Here is a 17676-nt window from a genome sequence, read left to right as displayed (position 1 = left end):
GAGAGCACCGCCGGTCTCACTGCGGTGTGTGCCGCTCGGTCTATCGGGCTGGTGACGCCAAGGCTGCTTAGTTGTATGCTAATTTGGACAGAAAGGGATGCATGGTCCAAGCCGCGCTGCATACTGGGACATCGCACTATGCAATTCAAATACGCCTCCGACCTAGGCCGAGAGCAGATCCCTTCCGAGTGGCCCGGATTGATGGCAACGCTTTGCCAGACGTTGTCAGTTCCGCGGTGCCCCGTGCATCTGCGCCCAAACGGAGTGGGGACGGCTGCTGACACACATAGGTGACTGGACTGGGGACGGCTGCTGACACCCGCAGGTGACTGGACTGTAACCGGTTCCAGACGTCGCATCTACGCAGCAGCGGCTTTCTAGCACGCTGTATATGCTTGCGCCGACGAACGGTCCCACCCGCGGCGTAATGTGAGCTGGCGGTATGTGAGAGTGGGCCTACATCCAGATCTGTCACGCATCCATCGCGGTCCAACTGAGGCGTCGCCCGTCTGATGACGCTCGTCTGTCCCGTGCGCAGTTCGGCACGTCGCCACTCATCTGGGCTTGTCGCAAAGGCTACTCCAACATCGTGGCCGAACTCCTGAATGCAGGTGCCCACGTGGACGCCTCGGGAATGGTGAGAGAAAGCTCGTGCGCCATACGAACCTCGGGAGCGTGGCATAGCATTCCGTTTCGGGGGAACGATAATCAGGGCCTTCGTCCAGAATTATTGCCGTCGCAGATAATTCCCGCTGTCCTCACCGTAGATACGTGGCTCACGCTGTAGTTCTGAAATGGTGTGCGCTTCAGTCACGACCACACCGTGCGTACCGATGGGTGGCTTGATAGTGCTCGTGAACATGATCCGTGGGCCGTGTCATTGATCTGGATCTTCCGGTGTGTATCCGTCAAACATGGTTATACTGCATGCATCGCTGCCTTAAATCTCCCCATGCCCAATCTTTACGGGCTTTACCCGCCTTCGGCACGCCTGAAATGGCTTCCGCCGTGTGTCCAGAGCTGTTGGCGCCCTCCACCGGCGGCACCGCTGACGTAAGCCGGCCGCTAACCGTACCTCTGACACGCTATCCGGCCGGCAGTATTCCTGGACGCCAATGCTGCTAGCGGTAAAGGGCGGCCACTCCGACATTGTGGAGATGCTGGTGGCGCACAAGCCTAACCTGAACGTGACGGACAAGGACGGCGTGACGCCGCTGATCCTGGCCGCCAAGGAGGGCTTCCTGGACATCGCCGCCGCGCTGGTCAACGCCGGAGCCTACATTAACCTTCAGGTATGTCGGCCGCCGAGCCGACGCGGTCCGGCGCCGGTCGAGTCCGCGCTCACATGTACGAGCGGGCGGTGCCCCAGCCCCACATCGGGGCGGGGACGTGCACGCGAGGTCAGGTCTGTGCCCGCACACACGCCAGGTCGGAGTGCTGGCAGGCGGCACAGCTCGTCCCAGCGTCGACCGAGTCTATGCCCGCACACACGCCAGATCAGAGTGCGAACGGGCGGCACCGCCCGCCCCACGTCGCCGGCAGGGATGTGCTGCTGCTGCTGCGCTCGGCTGCCGATGGGGGCGGGGATGCGTCGCTGCACCGTGGCACGCATGACACGGTGGGAAGGAGCCTGTGGCGACCGCAGTGCGTGACGGCTGAGGAGTCCGCTGGCTCTTGGTGTTTTGTGCAGAGCAGACGAGTGCCGACATTGTTTGCGCCCCGGACAGTTTATCGCCGCGGGTTTGTGGTAAAGATGGCACGTGCCAGATCGGAGGAGAGTCGATACTTGTCACCCATGTAGTTGACAGACGTTGCTAGCTGCCATGTCGAGCCGTGGCAGAGGCTCATCCGCGCCTTGTTAAGTTAGCGAGCGCGGAGTCGCGCCGTTCAAAACAGCGTCAGATGTCAGGCCGGCCCTGTTAGAGACTCCCGAGTGTGTTGTGAAGAGCCGGTCGTTGAGCGCCAGTCGGCCGCAGGACCGGAGCGGCGACACCTGTCTGATCTGCGCCTGCCGCGCCGGCCACACGGAGATCGCCGAGCTGCTGCTCAAGAAGTACGCCGACATCAACATCACGGGCAAGGTGAAGTCTCGGCGCGCGCCGCGTGCTGCCCTCTCCCTCCGACCCTGATCTCCCAGCGCTCGGCTCTGGCGCAGGGCGGCGGCGTGAACCCCGGGCCGGGCGGGGCGTCCCCGTGTCCGCTCAGGTGTCGGCGGCCCCCGCGGCCACCCTGTGCCTGCGGTGGTGGTAGCTCGGTCCCGGGGCCTCGGCTCCCACGCGGAGCAGTGAGGCAGGCGCCGTGCTGGAGGTGGCGAGCGGCGGAGCGGCGGCCGCACCAGGAGGCAGGACAGTGGCGTAGTCGGCCGTGCCATAACCTCGCCGGAACGCTCACCTGGGGAGAGTGAAAGGTCACCGAACCGAGCTGCCACAGAGCGTTCATCTTTCCCGATCTCTGTCTCGCGGTGTAATTGCTCGCAAGTGGACCGGAGTAACGGTGGAACCTATATCTCCTTACAGCGGCTAAAGAACGTCGTCATGGCTAAGCGTCGGGACGCATACCGTGTTTGCGTTTGATGTCGATGTTCGCTTCTGCTTGTGTTTCCACGCGCCTTAGTGTGTCAGTGCAGGTGTCGTATACCGATTGCGGTGGGCCGGCTCGGGGGCTGGCCCGGCCTGTGGGTGTCGGGACGGGCGTCCTGCGGTGGCGACTGTCACCTCTGTCCGACCGCCCAGCAGGACCACAAGACGGCGCTCTACTGGGCCGTCGAGAAGAACCACTTCGAGGTGGTCAAGATGCTGCTAGAGGTGCACGCCGACACAGAGACATCCACCAAGGTAATGTTCACGTCTGCGAGTTGGTTAGGTAGCTCTGATCACTGGTGTCTTCTGTTTTTAGTCCACCGTGGAGCGGGTCTGACGGTTATGTTGATGGTGGAGATGTTCTGACGGTGGCAGACAAGCCCGCTGGCTCTCCGTCAATATCTCGGCATCTTGGCTCAACCACGATGCGTCATCTGGCTGTTATCTAAACGCTTGTTCCGTATGTTTTTCGCGGCCAAGTTTTTGCCTTGCCTCTCCTCTGTCGCATAAAGGTTGCCAGTTCATTATCTGCACCGTGTCGTCGAGGTACGGGACCAAGTCTGATACTCTGCTATGACCCGACGCAGCATTATCTCCGTGACCTAGGACTTCAACCTGCCAGATCTGACCCCGTCATGCAGTGGCCACCCCGCCTGACTGTGCATGCGGGACTGTGCAGCGCACACTGGCGCTGGCGCTGGTCCGCATCGGCTGACATGCACCGGCTACCTAGCCCGACACCGGGCCCGACACCGCGTGTGTCATGTGACACAGCGCGGCGTGGGCGGTCGTGTGTGGCCGGGACGCCGCCGCGCTGGGCCTGGCCCTGTGCCGTGCAGCGGCCGCTCCGAGCTGACCCGGCTCTGTCGCGCCCCGCCGCAGGAGGGCGACACGGCGCTGCTGCGGGCCGTCCGCAACCGGCAGGCCGAGATTGTGGAGCTGCTGCTGGACCGCAAGGCGCGCATCACGGCCGCCGACGTTAAGGGCGACACCTGCCTGCACATCGCCATGCGCGCGCGGTCGCGGGTTAGTTGGCCGGCGGTCGGAGGGGGGGGGGGGGAGGAGTGGCACGGGCGGGGAATTTGGTGGGTCGGAGTAGACGGACGGCTGAGGGACCAGCACGGCGCCGTAGTCGGTCCACTGGCGCAGTCTGGGACATTGGAAGTGAGGTAGCATGCGCGTGCGTGCTGGAACGATGCCAGACCTCTTCTATCTCTCACTGCACGGACGGACATCATGGCTTGAAGTTAATCTGGTCGCTTGTGTCATGTTTATGCGCGTTTCGCACGCATTCTCATTCAACTCCCCGCACTCCTCAGAACTCTCCATGCTAGCGCATTCCATCATTGGGTGGTCGTGTAAAACCACTGGGTCTGATCTCGCGCTCGCTGCTGTCACAGCTGGGTCGATGACCCCGGTATTCCACCTCGCTGGACCTGAATAGCGAGCGGCACTCATAAACGTACGATATCGAGCGGGATTCGACCGGCGACTCTCGTCCCCAGCACATCGTGGAAATCCTGCTGCGCAACCCGAAGCACAGCAAGCTGTTGTACCGGCCCAATAAGGCGGGCGAGACGCCCTACAACATCGACATCGGTCACAAGCGAGCCATCCTCGGCGACATCTTTGGCGCCCGTGAGCTGTGCGGCAGCGCGTGTCGGCGAAGTGTGGCGCTGCCCACCGGGAGTAGTCGCTCTCACCGAATTTCCGATGGGAAGGCCGGGAGTCTGCGCGCGATATGTCGCTTGGCTGGTTTCCATTGGCTTGTTGACTCGCGATGACTTTTGCGTTTCTTTGCAGTGCCCAGTTGTTCCCCTATAGCACTGTGTTATGTTTCTTGTCACTTATTACAGTGTATCAAGTCGCTTGGGATCACCACCGCCACAGCGTGGTATCACCTCAGACACTTCTCCACGTATTAAATATGGTACAAACACGACACCGTGAAAGCGATGACCCCAAAACACTCGTGACGTCCAAGTGAAGCCATTACGGAACCCCGTGACAAGCGCTCCACACCAACAGCCGCCGGCGGCGACGCTCACTCGCGCTCGCCGCCCGCCGACAGGCAAGCTGAACACGAACGAGGAGAACGAGAACCGGCTCGGTTACGACCTGTACTCGGGCGCGCTGGCCGACTTCCTCTCGGAGCCGGCGCTGACGGTGCCTATCTCGGTGGGCCTCTACGCCAAGTGGGGCTCGGGCAAGTCGTTCCTGCTCGGCAAGCTGACTGGTCAGTGGCAGAGCGTGCTGCGTCGGCGCGCAGGCGCGGTGCTGCCGCCGCTGCACCGCCCGGCTCCCAGAGCCCGTGCGGTTTGTTGAACTGGGAGTGGCAGAGCGTGCTGCGTCGGCGCGCAGGCGCGGTGCTGCCGCCGCTGCACCGCCCGGCTCCCAGGGCCCGTTCGGTTTGTTGAACTGGGAGGTCCCTCACAAACGGATGGCGTGTGGTCTTTTGGGGTGTTTTGGAAGTGGGTGAAATCCAGCAGGAATGTTGATGATTGCGGGAAATTTCAGCTCTGCACTCTGCACAACACTCTGCTTATGTGCTTGCAACAATGCTATGGACATTGACGCGATATCCTGTAAGCTGCTGGCATGGTGAGCACTCACATATCGTTCAGGAGAGGCATTTTTAGGTTTCGGCGAATTGAGCATCTTTATTTGCTGAGATAGAAGAAAAATATGTGGAATATTTTGGAACGCAAGATTTTCTGGATTTTTGACTCCATATTCTATCATACAAGATGCAGTTTTTTGAGCTGCATAGAACGTCAGAAATAACTCAATTTCCGAAAAAGTGGCGCTGAGGCCTTTTTTCTTAGGCCGTCAGCATCGTGAGAGTGGCCCCCCACCGTAAGCCCGTGCGTGTGAAAAGTGGCCGCCGCTGACTGCCTCCACCCCCACCCGTCCGTGCAGAAGAGATGCGGAACTTCGCCCAGCAGTGGCTGGAGCCGGAGCTGTCGCTGTCGCCGTTCCTCCTCTTTATCCTCTTCAACCTGGCGCTGCTGTTCGGCGTCGTGTTTGGCGTGGGCTTCTGCAACGTGACCGTGGGCCTGTCGGTCGGCGTGTCCGTCGGAGTCATGCTCCTCGTGTCCGTGTTCGTCGTCAAGCTCTTCGGGAACAGGTGAGACATTGCGGTGCTGTGGCAGACACTCGCATCAACGCGCGTTTGCTTGCGTCGCCGCTCGTTCATGCGAATGACCCACTCTCTTAAGCAACAACGCCATCGCTTTCCGACAGCGTGCCTGCTTCTGCAAATTCTCCCTACTGTTGGACGCAAATATATCAGCACCAGGGATGTTGACACAGCGCATCCCATGGCTGCTTATATTCGACTGGACGCCCTGTTATGAGGTGGACATCATACGCGGCTGCCTGGACCGCTTTTCCGCGGGACGATTCGTGATGAATTTGTCATTCTCTCGTCTATCTGGTGTCCGCCTGTCCGACTGCGGTGTCCGTTTGGGTACCGGCACCAGGGACGAGGTCCTGCGCGCTGTCAGAGGCCACTCCCGCGCGCTCTCTCTCTGCTCTCCCCACCGGTGGTGTGCTGTGCCTTCCAGGTGGGAGCACGAGCGGCTGTACAGCACCAACACTCGGCTGGCGCGCGTGGTCGGCTACCTTCAGCTGCTGGCGCGCATCACCTTCTGCCACCCGCCCGGACCAAAGGCACGCCGCGACAAGATGCGCCAGATCAGGTGAGCATCACCTTCTGCCAGCCGCCCGGACCGAAGGCACGCCACGATAAGATGCGCCAGATCAGGTCAGACGGAGCGCCACCTGGGGCCGCGGGAGATGGCCAGGCCTGCTGGGATGGCTCCGTTGGCTGCAGCAACAGCCTGTCAGCGCGGTTGTCAGCCTGACAGCCTGTCCCCGGGGCTGTCAGGCCGACAGCCTGTCCGCGGGGCTGTCAGCCTGACAGCCTGTCCGCGGGGCTGTCAGCCTGACAGCCTGTCCCCGGGGCTGTCAGGCCGACAGCCTGTCCGCGGGGCTGTCAGCCTGACAGCCTGTCCGCGGGGCTGTCAGCCTGACAGCCCGTTCGCGGGGCTGTCAGCCTGACAGCCTGTCCGCGGGGCTGTCAGCCTGACAGCCTGTCCGCGGGCCGTCAGCCTGACAGCCCGTTCGCGGGGCTGTCAGCCTGACAGCCTGTCCGCGGGGCTGTCAGCCTGACAGCCTGTCCGTGGGGCCGGCGCGAACGGAGCCGAGTCTCCATTGCGGCGACCAGGCCGTGCAGACAGATGCTAGTTTGTCAGATAAATTGGTGTCATGAGTACGTTCGACTACCAGAATAGATAGTGAAACCGTTGCTTTGGCGTTCTGACCTGGTTGACTTTCGACAGAAATGTGGTCTTTTGTAAAGTATAACGCAACGATGCGCCTTTTGATGAGATATGATGGCAAATTTTGTCCTCTTAGGTTTGGAAGGAATTTATGAGAACATTTGCCGAGACACGACAAAGTATGCCTCTCTGACACTGATTACTCAGCGGCGACAGACGTACTCTTTTGGATTTTGTGTGACACGCATATATGCTTAGGTCGTTACCGACGAAAACTGACTGCTCAAGCAAAGCGACATTTCCTTAATCATAAAGCCATCCGTCACAGTGTTGATTTCTGTGGATCTGTGATTACGCCTCGCTACCCACGTTGAGGCCTTTCTGACGATGCTGCGATGGTCTGTGACCACGGCACCATGCTCTGCATTGCCTTGCTCGGCCGGACCGTCATCCGGGCTTGGCGTCGCTCAGCTCAACTGGCCACCTCTGACCGTCCCTTCTGATGTTCACATAACATGCTCTGCGTCGCCTCGCTCCGCCAGCCTGTCATCCGAGCTTGGCGTCGCTCAGCTCAACTGACCACCTCTGACCGTCTCTTCTGATGTTCGCATGTGGTTGTCGGATCCGACCAGCTCCCCTGGCTGGCCTACCTGGCCGTGTTCTGTTACCGTCGCCTTTGACTTCCTCCTCCACTCGTCCTGGCCATCATGCCGCTGACTGTCTCTTCTGATTGGCGCCTGTTTGTCTGCTTGGACCATCTCCTCTACCTAACTCATCTGGCCATCTCCTGGTATCGTCTATAATTTAGATAATTGATAATCTATAATTTGAATATATATCTATAAATGAGATAATTTCTGACTATGTCCTATAACGAACGTCTGGGATAATCTCCTCTGACTGATTGTCTGCTGGGTTTTTTTTTTTACTGGCTCCCCTGGTCATTTCCGCTGTCTGCCATGATCCTCTCCTCTGACCATCTCCCCTGACCGTCTCCCCTGACCCACCCTCTGGGCTTCTCACTTAACTGACCCTCCCGGCCTACTCACCTGACCGTCCTCTTAAACGTGCTTACCTGACTGTCTCTCTTGATCGTCCCCCCTGACCGACTCCCCAACAGCCTCTCCTGACCGTCTCCCTGACCGTCTCTCTTGGCCGTCTCCCTGACCGTCTCCCTGACCGTCTCCCTGACCGTCTCCCTGACCGTCTCCCTTGGCCGTCTCCCTGACCGTCTCCCTGACCGTCTCCCCTTACCGTCTCCCCTGACCGTCTCCCTGACCGTCTCCCTGACCGTCTCCCAGACCGGCTCCCTGACCGTCTCCCTTGGCCGTCTCCCTGACCGTCTCCCCTTACCGTCTCCCCTTACTGTCTCCCCTGACCGTCTCCCTGACCGTCTCCCTGACCGTCTCCCTGACCGTCTCCCTGACCGTCTCCTGCGCAGGTTCTTCTTCGCGCAGCGGGCGAGCGTGACGTCAGCTGGCCGCGGCGACAACAGCATCGTGCAGATGATCAGCACCCTGTACGAGGACATAGAGCAGCACTGCGGCCTCCTCGCCTGCCGTCTCTTCCGCGCCTTCCGGCCGCAGCCAGGTTGGTTTGCGACGGGCCAGGGGGATGCGGAGGTGCAGAGAAACACGTCGTGTGAGGTTTGGAGGACGGCTTTGGCTTTGCTTGCCCGATGTAGAAAGGCATCGGTGAACGCAGCTGATTGGTAGTGATTGGTGTCGGAGTGGGGCGACTCAAACCAACGACTGTCTGAAGTCACTGGTTTGATGATACCGGGCATGGGTAGTGTCAGGATTTGCTTGTTACATGTGGCTGTTGGCCGTATGTGCGCTATAGGCTAGGAGCTAGAGTTGTCTAGACGTGTGCCAGTGATGCTCCTGCCGGCGGCGCCATGGCCCCGCGGCGGCTGTGCGGTGGCTCCTGCCGGCTGCGCCATGGCCCCGCGGCGGCTGTGCGGTGGTGCGCTGCTCCACCATGCAATATGGGAATATTTTCTACCCGTGGCTGCGCTACATTTTCCGGGACAGCGCGTTTGGAGAGCGAGGATCAGGACGTGCTTGATTGCCTTATTCCGATACATAACTCAGTGTGCACTTGGTTGTGCGACTGTGACGATCCCCGTGTCCTGAGCCGCGCCGGAGAACAAAGCTGACACACGCGATGTTCCGCCGCATGACCTCAGACCCTTCATGGGGACGTAGAACGTGTGACGTTTCTCTGTTCGGGCAGTGTCGCCGGAGAGCGAGTCCAAGTTCCGCCACCTGTGTCTGGTGCCGTACGCCTTCATCTTCCTGTGGACGGTGTACGTGGCCATGGCCACGCTGGTGCTCACCGTCCACTACCTCACCTGGGAGCCCTTCAAGGCCATGGTGGCCGCCCAGCTACTCGCCGGCAACGGAACGTGAGGAAACCACCGGACGCGGCGGAGCGACGGCGCGTGCCGCCGGCCCGGGGCTCTCGGTGCGGCCGCAACTCTCTGGGTTGGGGAAGACATTGCAGCGTTGTTGATCTTGACGGAGGCCAGTTCGCCCCCCCCCCGCGCTCGAGCTGTGCGCCTGTCGACCTGCCGGGTCTGATGTGAGGACTTCCGGGGCGCTGGGTCCGGATAGGTAGCTGAGGTAGCGAAGTTATGATTGTCGCCGTGCAAAGGTTGTCAAACCATTTATGATTTAAATCTCCATTGCATTGTTTTGACGAAGGTAGACATTGGCTCCCGCTGGCTGATGTACGTTTTCCTATCAGTCTTTTCTACCTCTTTTAAACCTGTCTCCTTTTTTGTCCGCCCGTCTGTTGCTCTTCATGTCTGCTTTTTTCTCATTGTCGGCTTTCTGTCTAGTTGCCTGTTTTCTCCTACACTTCCTACTTTCTTCTCTATGTATATCAACCCACCTCTCCTCTCAAGCTCTCTTCCCCTCAGCTGCTCTTTCCCTTCTCTCGTTTTCCCTTTTTTCACTTGCCTCCCCCCCCCCCCCCCCCCACACGTCATTGTCACATCTGTTCGCCTCTGACGCGCGCTACGCCCCGCAGGACGGTGATGCCCCCCCCCCCCACACACACACACATTGTCACATCTGCTCGCCTCTGACGTGCGCTACGTCCCGCAGGACGGTGATGCCCCCCCCCCTCCCCCCCCACACACACGCTATTGTCACATCTGCTCGCCTCTGACGCGCGCTACGCCCCGCAGGACGGTGATGCCGCCTCCCGTGGATGTCGACAGCATCACGTACCAGACGATCGAGACGCTCCTCATCGTGCTGTCAGTTACCCTCGGCATCGTCTTGGTCACCAACATCCTCACCATCGGCAAAGTCCTCTACGCGCTTGTCGTACCTCACCGCCTGTAAGACATCGGTGTTTTCCGCGCTCGCGCGCGTCGCAAGTGTCTGCTGTGCTCTGTCCTGCTTTAGTGCGCAATGTGTTTTTTCCGGCGGAAAGTGTCGTTGCCACTGGTTCGGGTCGACTTTCACCGGCCGACAAGCGTTCAAAGAGACTGCAGAAGTAGATTACGCTGAAAGTAGGCTAAAGCGATTGCTTCTCTGATAAGAGAACTTTGAAGGATCAGATTTGTATGATAAGCCTTGACTGGTCAGTCTTGTCTGTTTTTTATGCGCTGTATACCCGATGTCCGATGCCCGAAAAGCCCTTGTCTGCCTTTTGCGCCCCTGCGTGAACGCCGAAGTTTACTTGTAATTTTCTTTTTAAATGTGCAAAGTCAGATTCATTGTCAGGAATGCACGTTTCTAGATTGCGGGCCCCCTTTGGCCTTGATGCCGGCTCTGAGCCCAGGGATCAACGCCAGTTGTATGGGCCGGCGGGCATGGCACTGCGCCGGACGCGTGTTACCAGACGGTGCCTGCGCGCAGGTACCTGCAGAAGCTGGCCCGCTCCGGTGGTGGCGAGAAGGACCGCTACGTGCAGGCCCTGAAAGACGAGGTCCAGCTGCTCATCAACATGGTGGGTCTCCGCCGCCGGCTACCGGCCGCAACCGCCGCCGCCGCCGCCGCCGCCGCCTAGGGCGGGGCGTCGCCTGCCGTATGCGGCTCCTGCTTCGCATACTCCTGTGACGTCAGATGCGGCACAGACTCGTGAAGTTCATAACTCATAGCTTAGCTGGTCGTAGGACTGCAGCGCTGCCAGCTGAGGCATCCACTTAAATATACATTGTAGGAGTATAATGCTTCCTAGCATGAACCTGGCACCAGGTAGCTGGTACACTGCGGCCCACTCTGCCGCCGAGTTTTAGTAGAGCGCATTACAGCATGTCGAGTGAACATCGCAGCAGCAGCCACGCCCGTCATCAGCAGCGTTCCGACATTCTGGCGCTGCCCCTCTCTGTCCGCGTGTCCGACGGCGATCCGTGTCACTCGCCGCGTGTCCGACGGCGATCCGGGTCACTCACCACGTGTTCGGCGTCGGTCCGTGTCACCCGCCGCGTGTCGGGCGGTGATCCGTGCCACCCGCCGCGTGTCCGGCGGTGATCCGTGTCACCCGCCGCGTGTCCGGCGGTGATCCGTGTCACCCGCCACGTGTCCGGCGGTGATCTGTGTCACCCGCCGCGTGTTCGGCGGTGATCCGTGTCACCTGCCGCGTGTCGGGCGGTGATCCATGTCACCCGCCGCGTGTCCGGTGGTGATCCGTGTCGCTCGCCGCGTGTCTGGCGTCGATCCGTGTCACCCTCCGCTGTCCGGCGGCGTCCGTCCCCGCTGACCCGTGTCATCTTGCGGGCTCAGGTGCGCTGCATGGACAGCCTGGCCGACGAGCAGACCCGCCTGGTGGTGGTGGTGGACGGCCTGGACAGCTGCGAGCAGGAGAAGGTGCTCGAGATCCTGGACATGGTCAGCACGCTCTTCACCGTGCCCGAGGCGCCGTTCGTCATCCTGCTCTCGATCGACCCGCACATCATCTCCAAGGTCAGAGAGAAGGGGGCCGGCTCCGCCCGGCGGCCGGCGGCGGCGCCGGGCCCGTGCTGTCGGACTGAACGCTGTGGCACAGGGCGAGGCTTGCTTTCTGGTGCCGTTCTCTTCCTCCTGAATCAAAACCGTCGCGAGTACCCAGGACCTGTCCTGTGCTATTTTATTTGGCGTCAGTAACACTTGCATAGTGATATCAGTGCCTTCATTAAGCATTAGAAGGTGGCTTAAGTCCAATAACGTTCACCATCACCTGTCCCCATTTGTATCTTCTGTTGTTGTTCTGTTGTTGTTGTTGTTCTGGTTGGTCGCATTTTGGTAGGGAAACATTGTGTTGCCGTGCTGAGCGACCCTGTTTTGATGCCTGGATCGGCATGCCATGCGAGCCTTCCAATGCGTCTTAAATCGCATCGTAACGCGATAGTCGGATGTTTTACCCACTCACGTTGCTCGTTCGCAGGCGGTGGAGCTGAACATCAACAAGGTGTTCTCGCAGACAGCCATCAGCGGCAACGACTACCTCAAGAACCTGATCCACCTGCCGTTCTTCCTGCAGAACTCGGCGTTGAGGAAGGTCAACCTGGCCCAGAAGGTGGCCGCTTCTCGCGAGAGGTACCTCCGGGAGGTTGATCGGCTGATGCAGGCCGCCGTTCGAGGTCGCTCGCTTTTGACCCGGCGCACGTGAACAATATGAATGCGTCTTATGACTGTGTTTGTCGCCGCGCTGCACACGTCCAAGGCCTCTCAATGACACCTGTCTTTCAGGCGCGACACGTGGGTGGATGCCGAAAATGACCCGCTTGTTCAGCAACCTTCGGTAAGCTTTCGACTCTGTTGCAGCATGTGGTAATTCGCTCTTCAGGCTAATGATTCGGAAGCGCTTTGGCATAAAATACGAGCAGCTTCCACCTGCGCCCAGGTGCATGTCATGTATTGCGGTGCACTGGTATTACGAACGCGCGCGTGGTTGAGTTTTGGACTCAGCTGGTGACACGTGTGGTCTTGGTATGGCGTTGCTGTGATCTTCTGCCATCAGGAGGTTTGCGTACGACAGTAAGCATGGCAGACCATCGCTGGATGATAGTGACGGCAGCATTAAGGTGCTGAAATGAGGATTGCACAATATTTTCGGGTCTACCCATGTCTGATGTTAACAATGCTGCACCTTTGTCCACCTTTGACTGGTGGCAGAACCGTTAATGCGGTCGTCTGCCGCCAGATGTCGGGCGGCGGGCGGCGTATGTCGGTGGAGTCGGTGACGGCCGGGGTGGCGACCAAGTCTCGTCTGCGGCTGCCCAAGAAGTCGGCGCTGTCGCGGCTGAAAGGCACCGAGAGTGTGGCCAGCAGCGTCGCCTCCAACCTCAACAGGTGCGTGGCCCAGGCGGCGGCCCGAGCGCCCTCCTCTGGCTCAGGGCAGGCTGTGCTGCGTCCTCTCCTGGTCTGGGCCAACTAGAGCTTAAACAAGCCTCACAGTACCTGTTGGGCGGAGATGTTCAGAATGACTGAAGTCAAGAGGGGTTTCCTACGATTTGTATGGTCCTGGTTTTATCCATTATCCTCTCTTGAGTAAATTCTAAGGTGGCCGGACATCTGTCATAGCGCCCAAGCTGTGTCACGTCTCCCAGTCCATGCTTACGACACTGTCTCTCAGCTCCGTCCTCTCCGCCGCTGCCCCTGCCTGTGGCAGTGATCCTCACTGAGCCTGTCCCTGTCCTCTCCGCCGCTATCCCCTCCTCAGCCTGACGCCGGCGGCGGCCGAGGCGGGGCTGCATGTGAGCGGCGCGCCGTCGGCCGAGCTGGTGGCGCCGGTTGTCGGCCGGCTTGGCTCGGGCCGCCGGTTCAGCCTCTTCGTCGACAAGGAGCAGAGCATGCGCAGGTCAGGCTCCTGCCCGGCCCGGCAGGTCACGCCCGGCCGGCTCTGAGCATGTGAGCAGCTCTGTCGGGCCGCAGGTCAGGTTCCTGCCCGGCCCGACAGGTCACGTCCGGCCGGCTCTGAGCAGCTCTGTCGGGCCGCAGGTCAGGCTCCTGCCCGACCGGCTCTGAGCAGCTCTGTCGAGGTGTGTCAAGTGACGTCGGTGTCCGGCCGCGCCTGTGACCGCCACGGCCTGTGTTGACGCTAGCTGCCGTTGTCGGGCGGCAGCTGCCGGCGCCGCTGACGCTAGCCGCCGTTGTCGGGCGGCAGCTGCCGGTCCGTGCTGACTCGGGCCTCTCGCCGCCAGGATCGGCTCGTCGCTGGTGACGGGCACCTCGGACCTGAACCGCGTCCTCCTCACCGACGACTATTTCTCCGACGTCAACCCGCGGAGCATGCGCCGTCTGATGAACGTCATCTACATCAGCGGTCAGTGGACGCGGGCACAGGCGTCATGCAGGTCAACAGCGTCCACGGCGGCGGCCAGCGTGGCCTCGTGGCGGTCGATGAGCAGCCACCGCGCCGATAAACAGCCTCACGTGTCGTAATGCTGGCTCGCATGCTTGCCCATAATGTGTCATAGTGCTGGTCATCGGATTTCTGAGCCACCATTAAGTTGACAGCTTAAGACCATTACCGTTAAAAGCCACTTAACACCATTAAGAGACACCATTAGGGCACAGGTCTGGAAGCAAGGGGTATTACGTGTTGGGTTTCCCATATCAGCCTGGGAAAGTGACAAATTACGTGGATAGCAAACAACTAATCATGCTGCTTTTGGCTGTTCATTTCCTTGTTGTTATGTGTATGCCGGCTGCGGTGCACAAGGTTGGCGCAACTGTGGAGGGAGGCCGGTTACCGTTGCCGACCTTTCCGTCGCATCACAGTACTGTCCACCCATCCCAGGTCGCCTGGTTAAGGCGTTCCACATCGACTTCAACTGGTACCACTTGGCATCGTGGATCAACATCACGGAACAGTGGCCCTACCGCACCACCTGGATGATCCTCTATTTCGAGTACAACGAGTCCAAGCTGGAGGACAGAATGTCCCTGTATGAACTCTACACCAAGTACGCACCGCCCGTCACTACCTAGCTGGTGTAAAGGACAAAATCACGGGTTTGCAGTCCATTGCAACATGAATTTGCATTTTATTTCATAAAAGCTGCGCGGAATCGGCTAGCACCTACAATGGGTCGTTGGGCTCCTGTGCGCGATATCTGTTCATTGCGGAGAAGGAGCGCGTGACGTTAAGTGGCTGTTGGTATGCGTGCAGTATTCATTCCCAGCCGTGTTTGAGAATTCAGCTGCGTCTTTTGTGTAGATAAGCCTGGTGCTGCAGCAAGCAAACCTGTGCGCCTGCGCGTGGCGTGTTTTGCCCCGTCGCCGACACGGATAGGTGACAGGGGGTGTGCGCGGACAGGATCCGCGGCCACATCCCGTCCACGCGCGAGGCCGACCCGCTCTCCGAGTACGACCGGGACGAGAAGAAACTGGACGTGTTCCTCTCCTTCCACAAGCACACGCTGACGCTGGCCGACCTCAAGGTCTTCCTGCCGTTCACCATCAACCTGGACCCCTTCATTAAGAAGGTGGTGAAGGGTGAGTGGTCGCGGCAGAGCGCAGCCGGCGACTGGCGCAGCTCACGTCTGGCGCAGCTAGCGGCTGGCGCAGCCGGCGACTGGCGCAGCCGGCGTCTGGCGCAGCTGGTGGCTGGCGCAGCTAGCGGCTGGAGCAGCTGGTGGCTGGCGCAGTTAGCGGCTGGCACACCAGGTGTCTGGAGCAGCTGGCGCCTGGCGCAGCAGGCGTCTTACGCAGATGATGCCTGGCGCAGCTGCCGGCTGGCGCTCGTTAGTCTGATGCAGGCCTCTGTATGATCAGCGGGTGGCCACGGACTGTGTGTTGACTGCGTGTACGAAGGCCTGGAGCCGGACCTCCTGACATGTCAGCAGACCGCGTGACACCATCCGCGTGACCAAACATTCACCACTTAGCGCCTCATCCCGATATCTGAGCATATTTACCACTCCGCGTCCCGCACGGTGTCTGTGTCCGACAGCAGCGTGTCGCCGTGTCGACCACGGCAGCTGCCTGAGACTGACAGCCGGCCGCGCCCGTCCGCCCCGCAGAGGAGCACTTCGATCCGCTGGACGGCCAGCTGGGCGTCCCGGCCGCGTCGGCGCAGACGCTGCCGCTGCCCGGCGCTCGGGGCCTCCCTGCCGCCGCTGCCGCACAACTGGCCGTCCAGGTAGGCGAGTCACGCCCCACCCCCCTCGCTGGACCGCCGCCGGCTGTCGGCGGCTTGACGGCAGTTATGACGCGGGATGCTGCCGGGTTCGGGGGTGTTGGTGGCGCGCCACGCACATGCGAGCTTTGTTCTCAGTGATGTGTTGCAGGCTGTGGTGCGCTCACCGGTTTGGCGCCGTGCGCTGTGAGAAGCATTGAGACTCCATACAGCCGATCTCTCCGTGAGACGGAAGTTCTGGTGATACGCTGCTTCGCGTAATGTTACGTCAAAATAATGTTTGTTATTCTTCAGAAAGTTAGGAAGGGGCTCCGGGATATATGTTTATTTCTCTTCTGCGTGCCGATAGGTAAATCATCTTGCAGTATATATGTATGATTGTTGTCACGTGACGTTACTTTACCCCACTCGGCTTGCTATCACGGAGGCGTGTCACGTGGGTTGTGTTGAGTATTGTTTGATGCATCCCGACGCTGGCTCGCTGCCACTTCCCGTTCAGCGGCTAAGTTCTCATAAAAGGTGAAACGGGAGTTCCCAAACATGTAGCATGTACATTTGGGGGACGAGAAGCAGACAGTCTCATCAGCAGCGGCTGTAGCAGCTCCAAAGCGGGCTTGCTTCCCGACGTTGTGATCCAGTGCAGCGTCACTGCGTGCTGGTCCAGCGGTAGGACCGGCTCCAGGAGATCCCGCCCTGTGGTGTGTAGCGACTGTGTCATGTCGGAGCTGCACCAGTGGAGCGGCGCTCTGACCGTCACCGCTAGTGACTGTGCCGGACGCCCGTGCCGTGCTTTCAGCCGGCGGTGGCTGCGCCGCAGCCGGCGCCCCCCTGGCCGCCGCACTATCACTGGGTCAGTCCGCGCGCCGGCGCGGGCCGGCCTCAGCGCCGCACTGAGGCTACTCACGCCCGCCCAATGCCCTCCGGCGACGCTGCGCGTGCGCCTGTGGCCGTGTGTGTTGTACTTTTGCAGAGCTTTTTGGTTATGTTCTTGTGTTGTTTGTGCATGATATATGCGTGTTTTATCTATATTATAGTCTGCTTCTTAAACAACGTCCTTTTCAGCTTGTGTAAACCTGCTGAGTTTTGACGTAAATATTTGATAGTCTATTCGCGCATGCACGTCGCTTTCTTTGACTTATGTTCCGCCTGATGCAGTTCGTTATATTACAGTGCAGTAATTTTCATATAGAATTTAACACTCTGCGGCATGCACACTTAAGGTCTGTTTAGTTGATTGCTGTGGCCGTGCGTTATTACGAATCGCACGAATTCTACGTGTAATGGCATGTAGTTACTCGTGAGCCCCAGCATTACAAACCAGGAGCGTGGCAACCAATAATTGTTGTAAGTTCTTGTCTGAATGATTGAAGCATCTAACCATGCATACTTAATGGCGTGCATTCGGGTGACACAAACCGCCCTCTTTCATGCATGTTTCACCATTGCCTCGGCTCCCAAGCATGTGATTACTCGTGCATTAAGGTGGATATTGGGAATGGCTATGTATATTTAGGACATGTCAACCGACTGTATTGACGCCCTGAAGGGACCGGGTTAGCTCAGAAGACAGGGTGTCCGCCCGCGGCCCATACCCAGAAGTCTTCGTTTTAATCGGGCTGACGCCTTAGTGTTTTGCCAGTTTGGGACCCTTAAGCTGGAAATAACCGATATTTGACACGCCAGGGGTTACTGGCTAAACGACGCCCTCAAGCAATCATCCGCTATATTGTCAAAAC

General features: G+C 59.6%; 1 protein-coding gene across 1 annotated transcript in view; it reads left to right on the top strand.

The window, feature by feature from the left end:
- The window catches only part of Arms (Ankyrin repeat-rich membrane spanning), a 108379-nt gene that overhangs the window by 77111 nt on the left and 13592 nt on the right, over positions 1–17676 (top strand). Inside the window, exons 6-27 of the mRNA XM_037212591.1 lie at positions 539–637; positions 1101–1292; positions 1977–2081; positions 2736–2834; positions 3462–3605; positions 4085–4217; positions 4651–4815; positions 5499–5706; positions 6146–6280; positions 8304–8452; positions 9098–9269; positions 10056–10211; positions 10735–10825; positions 11602–11781; positions 12242–12393; positions 12547–12598; positions 13001–13149; positions 14001–14122; positions 14600–14765; positions 15119–15297; positions 15825–15943; positions 16737–16790. Of these exons, the coding sequence (XP_037068486.1) occupies positions 539–637; positions 1101–1292; positions 1977–2081; positions 2736–2834; positions 3462–3605; positions 4085–4217; positions 4651–4815; positions 5499–5706; positions 6146–6280; positions 8304–8452; positions 9098–9269; positions 10056–10211; positions 10735–10825; positions 11602–11781; positions 12242–12393; positions 12547–12598; positions 13001–13149; positions 14001–14122; positions 14600–14765; positions 15119–15297; positions 15825–15943; positions 16737–16790 (3021 nt within the window). The remainder of the gene's footprint in view (positions 1–538; positions 638–1100; positions 1293–1976; positions 2082–2735; positions 2835–3461; positions 3606–4084; positions 4218–4650; positions 4816–5498; positions 5707–6145; positions 6281–8303; positions 8453–9097; positions 9270–10055; positions 10212–10734; positions 10826–11601; positions 11782–12241; positions 12394–12546; positions 12599–13000; positions 13150–14000; positions 14123–14599; positions 14766–15118; positions 15298–15824; positions 15944–16736; positions 16791–17676) is intronic.

This window comes from Pollicipes pollicipes, unplaced genomic scaffold (assembly GCF_011947565.3).
Source record: "Pollicipes pollicipes isolate AB1234 unplaced genomic scaffold, Ppol_2.1 Scaffold_3087;HRSCAF=3621_pilon_pilon_pilon, whole genome shotgun sequence".
Taxonomy (NCBI): Eukaryota; Metazoa; Arthropoda; class Thecostraca; order Pollicipedomorpha; family Pollicipedidae; genus Pollicipes; species Pollicipes pollicipes.
Note: the sequence above shows the minus strand (reverse complement) of the source record. Positions and strands in the feature narration are given on the sequence as shown.